General features: G+C 40.5%; 5 protein-coding genes and 1 long non-coding RNA gene across 9 annotated transcripts; 2 read left to right on the top strand and 4 right to left on the bottom strand.

Moving 5' to 3' along the window:
• Positions 1-8: 8 nt before the first annotated feature.
• Positions 9-1383, bottom strand: LOC133838569 (mitochondrial pyruvate carrier 1). Of its 2 annotated transcripts, none has more exons than XM_062269721.1 (3): positions 1151-1383; positions 874-1089; positions 9-629 (listed from the first exon to the last, which is right to left on the bottom strand). In XM_062269721.1, the coding sequence occupies exons 2-3, from the start codon at positions 1040-1042 to the stop codon at positions 472-474; spliced, it is 327 nt and encodes a 108-aa protein (XP_062125705.1). In that variant the 5' UTR covers positions 1043-1089; positions 1151-1383; the 3' UTR covers positions 9-471. The 2 variants fall into 2 exon arrangements, with proteins under 2 accessions (XP_062125705.1, XP_062125704.1); XM_062269720.1 differs by having other exon boundaries at positions 874-1067; positions 1151-1379.
• A 956-nt stretch (positions 1384-2339) lies between these two features.
• On the top strand, positions 2340-2639 carry LOC133838570 (uncharacterized). Its single transcript, XM_062269722.1, has one exon. It carries the CDS (start codon positions 2340-2342, stop codon positions 2631-2633), a length of 294 nt encoding a protein of 97 aa, XP_062125706.1. The 3' UTR covers positions 2634-2639.
• LOC133838568 (S-phase kinase-associated protein 2) lies at positions 2528-5082 on the bottom strand. Its single transcript, XM_062269719.1, has 5 exons — positions 4927-5082; positions 3753-4692; positions 3288-3693; positions 3069-3228; positions 2528-3012 (listed from the first exon to the last, which is right to left on the bottom strand). Exons 1-5 carry the CDS (start codon positions 4983-4985, stop codon positions 2826-2828), a joined length of 1752 nt encoding a protein of 583 aa, XP_062125703.1. The 5' UTR covers positions 4986-5082; the 3' UTR covers positions 2528-2825.
• Positions 5083-5270: 188 nt separating this feature from the next.
• Positions 5271-7120, top strand: LOC133836704 (uncharacterized). Its single transcript, XM_062267294.1, is given in 4 exon segments — positions 5271-5362; positions 5561-5600; positions 5602-5788; positions 6259-7120. Coding segments are annotated over 4 exon segments (780 nt in total). The 3' UTR covers positions 6720-7120.
• Positions 7121-8346: 1226 nt separating this feature from the next.
• LOC133837560 (uncharacterized) lies at positions 8347-10085 on the bottom strand. Of its 3 annotated transcripts, none has more exons than XR_009893824.1 (3): positions 9576-10085; positions 9014-9485; positions 8347-8928 (listed from the first exon to the last, which is right to left on the bottom strand). It is a non-coding gene; the product is annotated as an uncharacterized LOC133837560 (long non-coding RNA). The 3 variants fall into 3 exon arrangements; XR_009893823.1 differs by having other exon boundaries at positions 8347-9254; positions 9343-9485; positions 9576-10084; XR_009893822.1 differs by having other exon boundaries at positions 8347-9485; positions 9576-9751; positions 9818-10083.
• A 3032-nt stretch (positions 10086-13117) lies between these two features.
• Positions 13118-14895, bottom strand: LOC133837925 (Krueppel-like factor 5). Its single transcript, XM_062268839.1, has 2 exons — positions 14092-14895; positions 13118-14020 (listed from the first exon to the last, which is right to left on the bottom strand). Exons 1-2 carry the CDS (start codon positions 14792-14794, stop codon positions 13782-13784), a joined length of 942 nt encoding a protein of 313 aa, XP_062124823.1. The 5' UTR covers positions 14795-14895; the 3' UTR covers positions 13118-13781.
• Between the last annotated feature and the right edge of the window lie 2436 nt (positions 14896-17331).

Genomic DNA, 17331 nt, shown 5'->3' with positions numbered 1-17331 from the left:
CAAGATAGTCTTTTGATGACTTATTTATTCAACAATTGTACTGAAAAGTTATTGCACGTAAAATTTGGGAAAATCGGATTCTTTTTTGTTAATTAGAAGTGAATGAAAAGCGTGGACTCGATTTAAACACAACATCGTCGTAGACACGTCTAGCCTCGTCACGTTTCTGAATCGGATTAGAGTTGGGAATAAAAAATGGCCAAGTCCAGATAAAGTAGCACCCATATAGTGTATGGCCAATTTTCGTTGAGATTCAGCTAATTTGATGATGCGGATATATAATAACAGACTATTACAATGGCAGTGCAATAATGATGATGTTGTTGATGATGATATTTCCATTGTTGCGTGTCTCTGCAGCAGATTTTGCAGTCATCATTAGTCGTGTCATTTGTTGCGCCTCGTTAGTTGTGCAAATATTGAAAATGGCATCGCACGCTGAATCTCAACTGGGAGGGTAGTGTCGTCTGTCTACGCCTCCGCCTGTTGGGTTCGCTGATAATTGAGGAATCGCAATCCTTGGAAGGCTTGTGCCGAAGCATTTGTGGCATGGCATGCGAAGAGCAACCAATTCCTGGGCTGCACTTTGTACGCGAATCGCATAAAGATGCACGAATAGAGCGTCAGGGCTGGGAAAACAAAAAGAATAGGTTAAATTAATCTGTGTATATTAAATAAAGCCACTTGGGCCTTATCAGCATACATTTTGGCGGCTCGTGTCGCTGTATCTAGCTTATCAAGAGTGTCGGACCATGATTAGCATAGAATCGTAAACTATGAAACTGCGTGTGCTGATAACGCGTTAAATCTCTATACTGGAAAGCTTCACAGCTGCCGAACTGGTTTTTGCACATATCGACACTCAAAACTTACCTAATGTCATTTTGCCAGAGATAAACTTGGGGCTCTTTTGCGTATCAGCAATTGCCGCAATCGGGATGCCCCAATTGGCCACTGGACCCCAGAAATGGGTGCTCATAAAATAATTCCGCCACTCCTTGGCGGAATTGGCGGAGGTGGACATTGTGCGTCTGACCGACATGATGATTGTTGTGCGATTGACAGTGCTGAAACGTATGATTGAGAAAGCTCATGATTAGTGTTATTTGCTTAATTCCATGAAACTACTATTGAAAGCTCAAGGTCTTACAGGTTGTTTGCCTTATGATCTGGAGGTTGTTGTTGTTCTTGGCGTTGTTAGTTCTTTCACTCGATATTGATTTTGCTGGGTTATGGCGTTTCTTCAGAGAGTTTTGTACACAAAGATTTGAAATTACAAACAAACGAAAGTTATGTAAATGTAATGTTGATAAGAGAATACTATACGCAGCAAACGAATTCTAACTTTCTGTTTCTGAGCTTTCTTAAAGCTGTTTTATTTAACATCTGAGTCGCAGTGTGACCACAAGCTGAATTTATAAGACACACACACATTCGATGCCAAAGAAATATACCAGAATTCATAAGCAATGATAATTGTTTTAAAGGAGCGCAATATTTCAAATAGCCAATATATTTTTGCTCACCTCTAAGTATTCCTCTTTCCACTGATCCGATTAGCGTAAAGACTTTTAATTAAAAAAAAATTAAAATCAAAACAACACAGTCTCATAACTTCTGAACACAAAAATCTAATAATAATAAAAAGTAGTGCCAATAAATGTTGTGTATTTGACATTTGAATTTGGTTATGATACGGCAACGCCGACTTTAATTTTTAAAAGTTGGTATTTCTGAATATTAAAGTAAAAGTAATCTAAAAACTACAATGTTATAATAACAAAGTTAATATAATAAAGCATTTGTTAGGAAACTTTATATTATACATAATTTTACCATATAGTCTCGTATTTATTTGACATGGTCACCCTACAGTGCTTCAATGTTGTGGCGCGCATTATCAATAATTTCAAAAGATTTAAATGTACTGATAAATGATAAAGGCCTGATTTATAGTGATTTGTTGAATTAGCAATAATTTTGAATATGCTATAAAAGTTTAAACGCCTTTTATTTTCACAATTATGTGTACATTAATTTTAACACTCGATTTTGAAATAAAGTACATGGAATATACAACCGATATAAAATGAAGGAAGTAGGAAACAGAAAATATGCTAATTGAACAAAGTTGCAAAATTTATGTAATATTTGATGTGTTGTTTCCTCGTTTCCGCCTCTTGAAAGATGCTTTCTTCAGCCAAGTTGTAAACATTGCATCTGGGTAATTGCTGAAAGCATTTTCACGTTCTCGATTGCACTTCACTTGACTTATCAATGCAGCAAGGCAACTATAAAAGGCCGAGATGGTCCAACAGCCTTTTATCAGTAACAGTGAAATGAAACTTCAGCTTACAATCAGTTTGGTTATCTTGGCAGTTTGCTGCTTCGCCAATGCCTACGATGGCGACGGTCAGCCAGGTTGTAAAACGCAGGAAGAACTTGATATTGGTATCTTCCGTGATACTTGGGATGCCACGTCCTACTGGAAGTGTGTCGAGCTCAACGAGCCTGCAGCCAAGATGCGTTGCCCCAGTGAGATGGCATTTATGGATAGTGTTAAAGATTGCGTGATCTGGGATGACTGGCAGTGGGAGAAACCGGTGGCACCACCAAGTGAGGTTGATGAATAAACGAGAGAGCCAACACTTTCTTCTTCTTCGATGACGATACGAGGAGTATTACATAGTTGAAACGTGACATTTAATTATTGTCATTTTGAATTGAATATATGTAAAAAAACAGCGCTAAGCGACTTTTTAACGCATTAGTGAATTAGGATGGACAAATGTAGTCTCTAGATGTGTTTGTGCAAGGATGTTTTTCTAATCGCGTGTGCGAATACCCCAAATGGAGGTGCGACGTGTGCCAACCGTGGGGCGTCCCACGGAGCTGTGTATGAACTTATTGATGCCAATCTTGGGCATTTGCTTCTCCAGCACTTCCATGGCGGCTTCCGAAAGCATACCAAAGATATCCAGATAGGTGAGAGATGACATGTTTTTAAGTTCTCTGTAAGGCGAAAGTATTAAACTTGCTGTTTGCTAGGGATGATTGGTATAACTTACATAAAATTCGTGGCGGGAATGAGATAACAACGGGAGACTGACAAATACTCGAGACTGGTGAATTTCATAATCGTAGCAAGTGCTGCCGGCGTCAGACTGTTGCAATCCGAAAGATCCAATTCAAGCAGCTGTTTACAGCGTTTGTGTAAAGTGAGGACATCTATGGGAGAGAGGAATTATGTATTAAAGATGCCAACTAATATCGTTTAAGTAACTTACGGGAGTCGAAGAGCACGCGGCGACAACCGGCTGCATTAAGGCGAATTATGTTTGGGGAAACGTGGGTGACCAAAGCAGTGACTGCATCAGCACTAAGATCAGTCCATGAAATGTTCAGACTGTTGAGTTTGGAGAGCGATTCCATCATCAGTCGCACACTGCTGGCATTAAGTCCACTGGCCATGGACAGATTGAGTGTTTCCAGCGATGTGTTTTGTGCAATCTCAAAGCAAATCTCATCATTGAGCTCAGCATGCTCGAGACTGAGCTTCTTGAGTTGACGGCAATGTGTGAGCAATGTTTGCAGCGAGATGAGGGAAATGGAAGCCAGACTCAAGTCCAAGTATTGCAGTCGCGAATGAAAGTCAACAGCAGTTGGCGAGTAACTAAAAGCAGGATCTTGAATCTAAGGTAAAGAAAATGAAATTAGTTTAAGAATTGATACAGAGTCAAGGTATAACTTACATCAGCTTGCGCTAGACGCAACACCGGGATGCCGCGTCGCACAACGTGCTCCAGGCCAGACGGACGAATGGTACGCAGTCCCAAATCCAAGCGTGTCCACAGCGTCTCATCACGCGCACAGCAGTTGAAGCGGCGACAAACGGTGGCGATGCGTAACAATGCCTTCTTCGGCAGCCACTTGAAGATGTCCAGCAGTATCTCATCGGACAGCTGCTCAAAGTAATTGATGCCGCTGCTAATGTGAGCACTCATCGCTGGCGTGCGATACACAAAGAAGTTTTGAGTGGGCACCAGGCGTGGCACTGGCGTTGGCTTCTTTTGCTGTCGCAGCAACGCTTGTTTGCTGGTCGAAGGCAGCAAGCTAAGAGGTGTCTGCTGTTGTGGTTGTTGCGGTGGTGGTGGCAGCAATGTTTGCTGTGGCGCCTCGCTTTGCTGGTTGCACGTCACTGTGGCCAGCGGATTGCGTGTGCGTTTGCTGGGCGAATTCGAATTGCTGCCCGCTGGACTCTCGTTATTGGCCAAAGCAGTGCGCTTCGCTTGTGACAAGGATAACAGACGCTGCTCTTGGCTATCTTCGTTGCACAGCTCGACTAAGGTGCTGTTGTTGTGGTCCCCAGTGGAATTGAGACTGAGGCGCGATTGTTGCTGGTGTTGATGCAACATGCGTGCTGCAACTGTGGCACAGGGTGTTGTTTCATTGGAGTTCTCATCGCTGGTTGCGCTGACTGCCAAAGCAATCGCGGACATGGCCGAGGAGCTGCTCTCTTCCGAATCGAGCATGCCAATGCCCATCTCCTCGAGCGCCTCGTATGTGAGCACAGAGGGCGATGAAGTGTATTCGTAGATCGAAGACGACGTCGACGCCGTAGACGACGACGGTGCAGCTTTTGACGTTGTCGCCCCGATGCCGACTGCGCTGTTCTTACTCGACGAGCGTTTTCTGTAACGGGGAGGAAGTGAGGAGAGCTGCTTTATTCATTACTTAAAGCAAAAGTGCTCGGCATGCAATTGGCGGGTCAAGCACCTTTCAATTAAAAGCTGCCCCCGTTTTTTTGATCGTTTGCATTGCATGTGACGTCACTGCGCGCAATTCGCGCCTTTTGCTGGCCGGGCACATTGCAATGGGGGTTTTTGCATGCTTGCATTTATGCAATTGTTATATACATTTATTTACCTGGATACTGGACATAGATTTTCAATGTTTTCGGCTCCTCTGTGCTTGCGGCTGCTCATATTTATTGCGAAATTTCTCTTTTCTTCACGCACAAATTACGCGCTATTTTTGTATGCAGCGTTGCCATATGTTAATTGGTAACATTTCAATTCCGGCAGCGTTGCCATTTCGGCGCATTCTTGTTGAGTTGTACAACACTACGCGGTAGTCAACACTTGTGCAATTCAGTGGGAAAACACAACAACAAAATCATTGAAAATACAGGAAAATCGCATTTCGTAGCAACAGCAACCAAAATAGTGAGAGTGAAGCAATAATTCGAAATAAAATCAAGCACCCTGCAAATGAATCAAAATTGTTTTGAGTTAGAGGAGCGTGATAACAACGATAAAGACGACGACGGCGTTCAGCGCCGCAGCAGCACAACTTTCGCAAGGTAAAAGACTACAGAGAGTGTACACAAGGGTCGCTTTTGTTGCTGTTTTGTTGTTGTTGTTGCACTTTCTTTGTTGACTGTGCGCATAGTGATGAAGTACTGTGTGGGGGAGCAATGACACAGCAGCTCTTTGTTGCATCTTATCAGTTCGCACCTTAAGTCTTTTGATAGTAAACTGATTAAGCATCTACCTTGCAGATCCGCCAAGATGAGCATACGAACGCGTGCCCTGGTCTTCTTCCACATTCTTTGGCAGCTGTTTGGCCATAGGATTGCTGCTAGTGAGCGTGACAACCAATCACTGGGTGCGCGCTTATCCGCGACGCATTAACTCCACCGAGGCCAAAGGTGATGTTAACTTCGGCCTCTTCTATGGCAGCCAGTACTTGAATCTGGGCATTGGTGAGCGCTGTCATCCGCTTGAAGGTTAGTTATGCAAATATATACAGTAAAACGTCGGTAATTGCACTTATCTATATAAGCGCTTAAAAGATAATTGCATAAAACTATGTAGATAAGAAAATTTTGATTTTCGGTTTGTTGCACTACTTTTGAGTCATCCGATTTTTGGTTGAACTTCCAACAGCTATTAAATAGCGCCACCTATAGGGCATCGATCAGTTCTTCTTATAAGAAACGCCCAACAACAGTTATATAGCGCCACCTACCGGGGACCAACCGAAATTTTAAAGGAAAAGTTGCAGTTAAACGCACAACTGCTGTTAAGTTGTCGCTTTAATCATATTTGCAAAAATATTGTGACTGCACATCGACTTAAAATAAAAATAAACTTGACATTTGCATCATTATTTGTGTTAAAAATGATGTGTGCAATTATCGACATTATACTGTACCAATTAGCACCTCTTAATTCATTTAGCATTTCTTCTTTGCAGTTTATTCATTTATTCGCACCGAGCATGGCGATAACAGTTTCTGGCTTTGGCTGATCACCACCCTGGGCACCGGACTCGGCCTCTTGGCTTGTGCTGTGGCTGCCATAGCTGCTGTGCTGAAGTCGGCATCGGCCGCCAAGAAAGGTGGCACTATGGTGCTGCTTTTGGCCTCCAACATTTCAGCAGCTGGCGCACAGATTGTTGCCTTTGTGGCCTGGCTGGTGCAGTTTTATCAGTATCTCATACACAATGTGCTGTTGACGGAGCACCAGAAACAACATTGGACCAGCACAGGACTGGCTAGTCTGGGCTACAGCTTCTATTTGGTTGTAATATCCACAATTGTAGTACTTATTAACATCATCATATTGCTGTATGCTAAGAGACGTGAGCATCGCGATCGCCATCGCTTAGAGCCGCTGAGCAAAGACAAGAATCAGGCGGCCATAATGCTTTATTAGCCAAGAATTAGGCAGAATATATTATCCTCAAGTAACCTCAAGAAAAACCAAAAAAATTTTCGATCAAACGATGAGGGACAATAATCTCAGCGGCCCACATGTCTGTGCCTTACTTAAAGATGCCCTTTGAATGCCACATGACAAATATCGAATGTAATCCTTATTTATATATATATGTAAACAAATGAATCTTCTAGTTAAACCTTATAATTTTCATAGTTTGTAAGTTTTTATTTCCAAATGTACCACGTTGAAGTCAAGTCTGATACGCATTTTGATAGCACATTCTAACTTGATAGAACAAATGCACGATACAATTTTGATAAATATTCTTGTATTGACATAAGTATTTTAAATGTTATTTACCTTTTGCATTTTTATACATACTCGAATCTATTTTATATACATGTTTATATACACTTTGCTACAAGCTGCTATTTATTACAGCTACTTTTAGTATGTTTTATAATCATACAAATAAAACAATAGTCATTGTTAAGATATACATCAATATAGCTGCCTTTGTTTCTTTGAAGATGGGGATATGAATTTAATATTGGTTTTCTATGGAGATGTGATTTGTTGGCCTTTTATACCCGGCATTAATCCGGTATAAGGGTATAATAACTATTATAACTTTTGGGGCAGCAGGAGACATAAATTATTAACCCCATAAATTATAAATATTCTTGATCAGGGTCAACAGTCGAGACGATTTAGCCGACCATCTGCCTGGATCTTAGAGACTATGAGAGATAGAGCTATAATTTTTTTACAACAGCACTTGTTATTGTTGCAGATAAAGGTCGATTTAGATTTTTGCCTCGTCCACTTCTGCCCCCGCAAATCAATAAAAGTGGAATAGCAAGCGTAAGCCTTAGTCACGATTTTTGGTATATACGAGTATTACACAACTTTAGTCTTTATGACTCCTGAAAATTTAGTTACGATAAGATAAAAATTTAGAAGTTATTTAACTAACTACTTTATATGGTAAAAATTCACTGCCGCCGGTCTTACAAGGTTTGAATGACAATCTGGTATATTTTAAATGTAGTAAATTAGTTTATTGTTGGTATATTAATTCGGTATATTTTGAGAATAATTCGGCACTCTTGGCATAAATGTCATTAATATTTATGTTTATTTAAAATGTATACACCATAGATTTTCCGATTTGTAACAGTTTTATTATATTTTCTAAATTTATCTTTTAGTGTAAAACAGTAAAAAAAGTTAATTTAAAAAAATGTTTGATTAATTCTGTGACATTTTAATAACATTACTTTGCTAAAATTGCGAAAAAAAAAAGCATCAAATATATATAAAAAGTTTTGCTTGAGAAGCTGAAATTATGATTATTTTTATTTAATTTATTTGACTTATTAAAAATATGATAACATTTCGGGTAATTTATGTTTAGGAAAATCATAGAATGGTGAAAATTACTGTACTTTATAATAAAAGTTGTATTTGATTAAAATGCTGTAAAAGCCAAGTTTCACATCTCTATTTTAAAGGTTTTCTTAACAAGAAGTAATTGAGTTTCCATTATTTATGTGTTGCTGCTGATGGGACTAATAGATTTTCTATAGAATATCTTGCAGCTATAATTAAAATATAACAACTTGTATGGATGGCAGCTGTGTGGTTTGACTTTAGTTCCCCACGGGAAATGGAAGCCGACAGTAGCACACGCTACACCGCGGGGCAACATCCGTGCCACAAAAATTATAATGAATAAAAAAATAGAAAAGGGAAGAAAAGTCGAAGAAAAAGCCATTTGAGAAAGGAAAGCAATCTGTGTGGCAGCATATTGATGAATTGCTCAATAGTTTTGACTTTTACCAAATGTCACAACAATTTCCTCATTGTAATTATAACGTTCCGGCTAATTGCTGAACACAGAACAGGACCACACCATGGGCATTAAAATCCAAAGTGTCATCGCATTGCAGTTTTGCAAACAAATCAATTATCTTTTTACACTTTTTCTCGTTTTCTTTTTATTTACTTGTAACTTGTGCGAGATGTTCTTTCCGTCTTCTTCCTTCTTTTTTTTGAGGACCCCTGACTGATGGCTGATGTTTGTTTCCTTGGTAGACCCAATTTGTATGTGGCTTTGTTTTCGCACTGCGTCAGCCACTTCCTCAGTTTTCTTCCTATATCAATTCCTATTCGATTACACAGAGGACCCACACATAGGGTCCTGCTTCCGAGCCAATTATGTCATCATTAGTTTTGATTAGTTTGTTGTCTCCTGTTGATGGGAAACTGCACAACAGATACCTCACCTAGGTTTGTTTTGTGGATGGATTCTCGGGCACTTCCGGCACCACCTACTGGTTTACCTTTTGGCACAGTTGGGCGCTGCCTGGATGTTTGTTTTGGTCGATATCTGGTTTGATATGAATGCAATTGAAATTGCAATTGCATAATAAACAAATCGATGATGAACGTCTTTTTAATTGAGGGGATATTACGAAGGTCTGTCATCCCATAGCTGACAATCTCATTTTGCAACGGAAACTGCAACTGCAATATTGTGTGTGTGTGTGTGTGAGAGTGTTTATGTATCTGCATCTGTGGTTTTTATCTGACCAAAAACAGATTAGGACTTCACCTTGTGCCATGTGTGACGGATCTTTCACGTTACGCAGAGTTGTGCAAGTCCAATTCCCGGCGTTAGGATACGCTTCGCAATTGCGTACATTTGCATGATGAGATAATGGAAAGAAATGCTCATTAGTCGTTTGGCAGCGAGGACTAAGGGAAGTGAGATTAGAGTGCAGACAATCGACTTATTATGAGTGTTTATGCAGATAAACTCATCGTTTAGCGTGTGTCGGGACATACCCACTTTTCCGCCTAGGATTAGACGAGACTCTTGGAAAATACGATTGATAAGTAGTTGGAAAATGACAAAAATGTTGAGCAATGAACAATGTCTCTGAATGTCCATAGCGTGTGGCCTGTACAAATATAATTAGCGGGAAAGTCTCATAATCGGAACGAGCTCACAAAATATTCCACTACAATATATAATACGTAATACAAATATGAGATTGAATAGAAATACCAAAATGTTAGCCACACACGTTGTTGTCATTCAAAACAAATCCACTTCTTTTACACGAATTTGTCTCTAGTTTTTATCGTTGTTTCTTCTTTTTATTTTTTAGTGGACCACTTTCCCCTGTATGAAAGCATTTCCAGCAAACCGCAGAACATGCGAGCCAAAGAAAGCCAACAAGAGAGGGCCAGACAGTATGTCGTCTCCTATGCTGCTGTAGCTGACCAATAAATTTCCCAATTAAATGGATCCTCTGACACTTTGTTTAAAACGTCAGCGCACAGGCAACAGCTTCTACGACTACTGCGTCTACCCCCTGCCAGCCCCTGGGTGCGTCTCTGTGTGTATGTGTGTGTGTCTATGAAATAGGGGATGAGGGTTGTTCCTCGAGGGGTTGAAACCCGTCGACGCACTTTGCTTGGCCGAGCGAACTGGCGCTGTGAAAGGTAGCAATTGATACCCAACTCTCTGCAACTCCATTTTTTATTTTCATGCACAGCTCTTTTTCTGTTTATTTAGTTTTCTTTCTTTTTTTGCACTTCTCATTCAATTGCTCCCACTGTTCGGTTGCGTTGCGAAATTATAGCCCGTATATTTCTCTATTAGTGGACAAAAGACATTTCAATTTCTCGGCCAGACTCGTTGTGTGGCCCTGCGAAGAAGTGCATGAAGTCTCATTCTGTTGCTCGAGGTGATCCTGATTCTCGTCCTTTTAGTTGGCAATTATCTAGTTGCGAAATTTATGGACCACCCGACGACTTTTGTTTGGCCTTTTTGTGGTCATGAATGGCAGATAGGCTAGTGCCTCCTACATCGCAATTGTTCCAAGACTGATGTCAGCCTGTTATGGATGGCCAAACTACTTTCTTGTTAGGAAGTGACTTTACTTTCGATATATTGTTCCGTAAACAATGCTCTCTTCTTTCTTGACTTTTATTCTGCTGTAATTACATTCTTGTGACAATTCAAATTCTTGTGAATTCTCACGTCGATTGAGAAGTTACGTAACCATCGAATCTACATCGAATTTTAGTTGAGAAATAATAGTATTTTGGTTTCTTGGTATCTCACTTTTATTTTAAGTGTACTATTAAATGGATATGTATTAAGTAAGAAATTCAACTGGCTTAATGCAGTATGTATTAAATGTAAATAGAGCTAATAAATTATTTTTGCCCATAAATTGAGTATAAATAATAAATTGTGCGGAAGTGCTTTGTGCACATTATTTTAAAATTTATTTATTGTTTTTATTTGTAAAGTTGACTAATATAATTTATTTTATTTTTATTTTCAAGTACTAAAGTTGCATAAGTAAATAAACCAATCATTAGTAATATTGAATATGATCATTAACTAACGTTCATTTAAGGTCGTAAAGGAATTTTGGAAATAATAATTACAATAAAACCTACAATTTTTTTTAATTTCAGTCAGTTGTAATTTTAAATAAAATGAAAAATTTTAGCCATATTTACGTTAACTACTTAAGTTTGTGTGCCAATCTATTTACATACATCAGCGGATTTTTATATAGTATACATTTTAATTTATACCTTTTACTCGCGGTTATTGTACTAAATATTTAAGAAACTAATGTTTATGTAAGTTAGGTATTTCTGTAAAGCATTAAAAGTAAATTTGAGATGTTATGTTGAGCGGTTTTTTGGTGCTCTATTTTTTTTTTTAGAAAAAATTTTTGAAATAAAAAGTAGCTCATTAATTACAACAAAAGGATTCGTGTAAGGCTGGCCATTTAAAAATGATGACATTAACATATTGAATTAAGGACTTAGGGTTATACGAGAAATCGTATTAAAGTCTTAAACAATTTTCACTTATGAGGCACTAAAAGCTCCTTGAAGGCAAACAAACTTCATAATTTTGACATATTTAAAATGTTAGTATGGGAATGAGTAATTTCTTCTTAATTTCGAACTTGTTCAATATTTGACCTAAGGGTGTTGTTTATTTTTATCCCAACAAATTTATATCCATAAATGCGACGTAATAGCAAACATCTTCAATTTGAGTGATGTCCAGGTTTTCTTCATATGCGTTTTGTTATACCCCATAAATAAACAGTTGTCAATGTGATTGACATAAATACACAAGTCTATATAGGACTATTTATTTGAAATTGTACAAGAGAGAGTTTTCTTAGGGAATTTAGCTTTCCCACACTTGAGAAAAGAAGAGATTCTATTCTGTTGAATCGCGCAAAGAGTGAAATTAATTGCCAGCAATTAAAGGACAATACGGGGCAAATATCGATATCGACTGTGCTGACGAAAAGCATATCATCTTGAAAAATTGGTAGTTTCTGTACTTGACGTTGTCTTGCAGCCTCACAAAGTGCAGCCGCTGTGTCTGCTGCAAGTAGAATTACAAGTACTGAAATCAATGGGACACACATTATTAGTTAGATCATTGTGGCACTTGTCGAACAACGACGACACCGTGTCTGCCAGGGAAAAAATGTTCTCAGGCCAGAGGGAGGACACAGGTTCAGACACAGGTAGTTGCAGATATGGTATATGGTATATGGGACCTGCACGCCCCTATCAAGCAACCTTATTGCCATTGTCCGAAGAATAGAGAAATAGAAAAAAAAGGTTGTGTAGTGCCCATCGGTCTGCTACGGTTAACGAAATTGCAGCTATTGTGCACACGTAGAAGTCACATTGATATTCGGGATTCGATTTACTCTCGATAATAAATTCCAGCAACAGACATTGTGTCTCCCTCCTAGTTGCTCAGGTGGGCCCACACCTCATTGTCCTTATGAATGACGCAAGCTGTCGTCTGAGTAATGGCAAGGATACGTGAACAATTGCAATGTCAATGCCAAAGAGAGGACTGTGAGAAAACTCCTCTTCCAGATGCAGTCACTGTCTCTCTGAACCAAATAAATGGATTTGTTCTGGACGAAAAGTTAAGATCTATTTAACTTGCTGCAAACTAATGGATTTTATTTTGTGGGTTTTCTCAATGAATTTTCGCAGTTAGTTTTGAGCCAAAAATGACTTGTAGAAAACGAGTTTGTAACCCTTTGATTTGACACAAATGTGCCGACGAATGCAAACTGCAGATTTCACTTTTGAGTTTGCCGGCATGACACGAGCAATTTGCCAAAATGATCTTGTTAGTGGGAAGTGAAAAGTCATTTAAGAAAATCCGTGCAAAATGGCTGCAATGCAGAATTATTAATTGAAAGGGGAAACAGATGCAAATGGAAAGCTGAATAGGCTTCAATATTAAAGATGTAAATTGAATTAAAAGAAATGAATTTGTTTTTAAATTTTTATATTATTTGTGTGGGTTTTTTTTTGTGTAAACATAAATCGTATAATACAGCTGTGAATATTTAACTAGATATTTAAATGTAAATCGTATCATCGGATTTCGTATTGCTATTAACTGCATTTCAGCATTCGTATAATAACTATATAAAAAGTGGTGACAAAATATTCTCTTAAACGCGTAATCGTAATCGTATTGTAAGTGGTATAGTAATGGTATCTCTTAAACAACTATTTGTATGTCTTGCTCTTAACACTCTTAATCGCTTAGCATATGAGAAAGGATCACTTAAGTATTTATTTACACATGTGTGGTGGGGTTTCTTCGACTGTCTCGTCACGTAGTGGAAGTGTAAATATTCATTAAAAAATAAATAGCTCAATATTTGCATATATCGTCTGCATATCTCTGAGGTAGACTATGTGATTGTACTTGTGTCAGTGTGTAGGTGTATCTGTGTGTGTGTGTGTGAGTGTATCGATGTGTGTCTGTTTGTGTTGTGCGCCAGTTTGCGCCAGGTACGCCTGAGGTAGAGATAGTTTTGGCCGGCATTAAATTGCTTGTAGTTGCGGTTTCATGATTGAAATGTTCCTTGTTGTTCTTGTGTAGTGTAGTGTTGGGCTTGTAGCGTTTTTAAAGCGTGCAAGCGCTTCACAGATCGCTGGCTTAGCTGGGGACTGTCTCGCCTAGTATCCATAGAGATAGGGATACATGGGCATAAAGATAGTGGGTCCCAGCTGGCGCTCTTGCGGCAAATGCGTCTTCATGTGCTTCTTCAGATGATCACGACGCCCGAACTTCTTGCCACAGGCGCTGCAAGGATACGGCCGCAGACCCGAATGGATGCGCTTGTGCCGTGTGAGCTCCTCGTTGCGTGTAAAGGTTTTGCCGCAGGTTTCCACATCACATTTGAAAGGTCGCTCGCCTGTAAAGTCAAAGAAAATGAAATTGTAAGTAAGGCATGTCAATTGAGAGTGTGAATAAAGTTTAACTTACCGGTATGAATGCGAATGTGTCCCTTGAGCTGGCCATTGTTGGAGAAGGCAACATCGCAGTGCGGACACTTGAACTTCTTTGGTCGCTGCTTGCGTGCATTCAGGGCCTTCAGCTGCGCATCCTCTGCCATGACACGAGCATACTCCTGCTCCATCAGTCCCAATGTGAAGGGATCCATGCCAAAGGCAGCAGCCGATGGTGTGTTGGCAGCTGCAGCAGCCGCAGCGGCGGCGGCATAATACAAATCACTGCTGGGCAAATAGGGAGCTGGCTGTGCGGGCGACAATTGCTGTGGCGCCAACACATTGGATACGGGGAATGCTGGCTGCGGAGTCACATCCAGCAGCGGTGTGGAGGTACGTGTGTAGCTGCTGCTGTTGTTGAGGCCATCCTCATAGCTGGACTTGCTGCTGTTGCTGCTCGATGAGGATGAGGATGCGGATGACGAGGATGATGATTCGCGATCGCTATCCTGACCGTAGCAGAAATTGCTGCTGCTACTGTTGCTGTTGCTGACTGTGGGCAGCTCCGTTTTGATGGTCACACGTTCAGCGGGAGCAGGAGATGGATTGCAGATATCCAACTCGGATTCACGTTCACGTTTCACTGGCCTGGCGGGCGGCGCAGGCGTTTGGCGTTGCGTATCCCAGGGACGGAAAAGACGCGAGTATGTTTGCGGTGGATGCAAGTTAATTGTCGACATTTTTACGTTTACTTCGATTGAAAACCAAAAAAATAAAGAACTCAGAAAGTTGTTGTACTATGATGTTGGGCGGAACACTTGGCGTGCGTTGTGTGCGTTACAAGATCTCAACTCGAACTGAACTCTCTCGGTCGAGCGACGCACAATTTAAAGAGGTCCTGGCTGGTGCCCAAAAGGTCTACCTAACAGCGGCCTACCTACACGCACTCACACACACACACAGGCACACACAGGCAGACGTTCGCTTCATTCATCGATTTGCTGCCTATCTGTCTGTGAGAGCGAGAGGCACGCTTCAGGGTTGTTTTTTCGCACCGTACAACAATGGCCGCTCACGCAGACTCAAACACACACACTCACATACATACATGCGGGTTGGTATATAAGGTATGTGTGTGCGATTGTGTGTGTGGCTGTTTGGCAGCAAATCTAATCGCCTCTTGAAATGGCAGCTTCCTTGACTTTCGCTTTTAATGTGTGTATATTCCCAGCACTATTTATTAGATACATATACATATATATATATTTATATGTAGTATTTCTCCCCATGGGGTGGAACTTTAAGCAAAGTATTCATGATTATGAATTTTACGCTTACCTACCGACAAACCCCCCTTATACGCAATTTGATAAAAGTTGTTGTCTCAAAGGCGCAACTGGGCTTGGCTCTCATCCTCGTCCTCGTCCTCGTTCTCATCCCGCCTGGGCTTGGCAACCCCCCGCCTGTGTGTTAAGCTATAACTTGGTTATCTGTGGGCACTGCTTTTTCTTTCTTTCTTTTTTTTCGGTTGATTCGGGCTTGCCCGTAAAACCAAGGGGCTTGCTTTAGCTTCTGCCCTTCTCGGGTGGCAATTTATTATTGAATTAAGTGCTTCTTTCATTCCGTGGGGGTTGTTGTTGGTCTCTCGTCTTTGCGGGCACTTTGTGCTGCTAAACTTGCGCTTTAAATATGCAAAATGTGTATCAAGCGAATACACGCATATACATAGAGATTGGAGTAGATGTGCTCTCAAATATTCCTTTTTTTTGGGGGGGTTTGAGCTGAGGTTTGAGCATGTAAAATGGTACAGTTGCTTTAAGTTTATTGGGGGGATGACACGGATAAATTGTTGGCTACTTTACGGGCTACGAGAGGCGTTTGTCCCAAGGCAATTGTTGATAAATCTCGAGCCCCATTTTGGGGCCAGTTGTCAGTGAGATTGATGGAAATAATGGCGAAAGATACATAAGTATCTTAAAGATTGCAGCAAACTAACTGTGGAAAATGGCGTACTAATCTACAGCGTAGGATTGTCCGCTAGGTAATCCAAATCTAGCTTGCTAAAAGGAAATCCATGCCTCCGCTTAAGCTGCCATTAATCACACTGTAATCAAGGCTTAATCCCGATACTAAGATCACACCTAGTCCATTACTTGGCTCAATTCCACATATAATAAGCTAGCATCCCGAAGAATCTGGTCACCTCGTGATTAACCGCATAGAGCCGGATGTATCCTGATCTGCGCACGCGGATCTGTGAGCGAGGCAGTAACTAATCTAGCTCTGCTTGGCTTATCTGTCTCTGGCATTACGATAAACACGTTGGCACGTTAGTCGCAATCGTGTTGTACTTAGTTTGGTTAGGATGTGTTTTTCCCCTGACCACATCGTCGCCATCTAATGAGGCGCCATGTGCAACATGTGCTGTAATCATGCCGACATCTTTTCATCTGAGTTTATGAAATTTCCTCATTAATCAAAGTGTTGATATGACGCTACATACATAATATACTATGTACGTATATCCACACATCCTTATTGTTATATGCCGCAATGTTTGCTCTAATTATTATGCCAGGTATATGCGTAGTAGATATGGAAATATTCCAGACATTCCATGAATGAATTTTTTGGTTCACCGGCTGGCAGCATTTTACTATATTTAATTATTTTATAGCATCTCTTCTTACTATTTATGAGCATTGCATTGTGTTAGGTAGGTGCTACTTTATGACAAGCCGAAGCTGAAGCCGAAGCCGCTATGGAAATGGGTGGAAAAACCTACGCTCGTTATTTGACAAACACGCTGGGAAAGTCCCAAGCCAAAGCGGTATCAGGCGGCTGCCAAGCCTAAGTGCCAGCCTACGCAAATAAGCTCATGGATTTTTATGATCCAAACCGCGCCTGGCAACCCACCTCCTACCTGATAACACTCACATACCACTCCTGGCATAGTAGATCCTGTCTCAATCGGCCCGATTTTCAGGCAAAAAGCGCATTTATGAATGAGTCGCTGCTGCTGGTCAAATCGTGAATGAATCTCTCTGGCGTGTAGTCGTTTTATGACAGGTACTAAAACCACCTACAGGCGCAGCCCTAAAACCCCGACCTAACCCGGCAAGCGAAGCCCAATCCAATGCACCCGTTGCATTCATTAGCGTTGCGAGAACAAAGCAGTTGCACTTAATCCTAATGATTTCCCTTTTGTTTCTAATGACGCAGCGGTAGGCTTAAGTGGCACCAGCATCTTCAAGATACTTTCTTGTATCTTGTGCTC

This window comes from Drosophila sulfurigaster, chromosome 2R (genome assembly GCF_023558435.1).
Source record: "Drosophila sulfurigaster albostrigata strain 15112-1811.04 chromosome 2R, ASM2355843v2, whole genome shotgun sequence".
In the NCBI taxonomy this organism is placed as follows: domain Eukaryota; kingdom Metazoa; phylum Arthropoda; class Insecta; order Diptera; family Drosophilidae; genus Drosophila; species Drosophila sulfurigaster.
The sequence above is the reverse complement of the archived record's forward strand: the minus strand, read 5'-3'. Positions and strand labels throughout refer to the sequence as shown.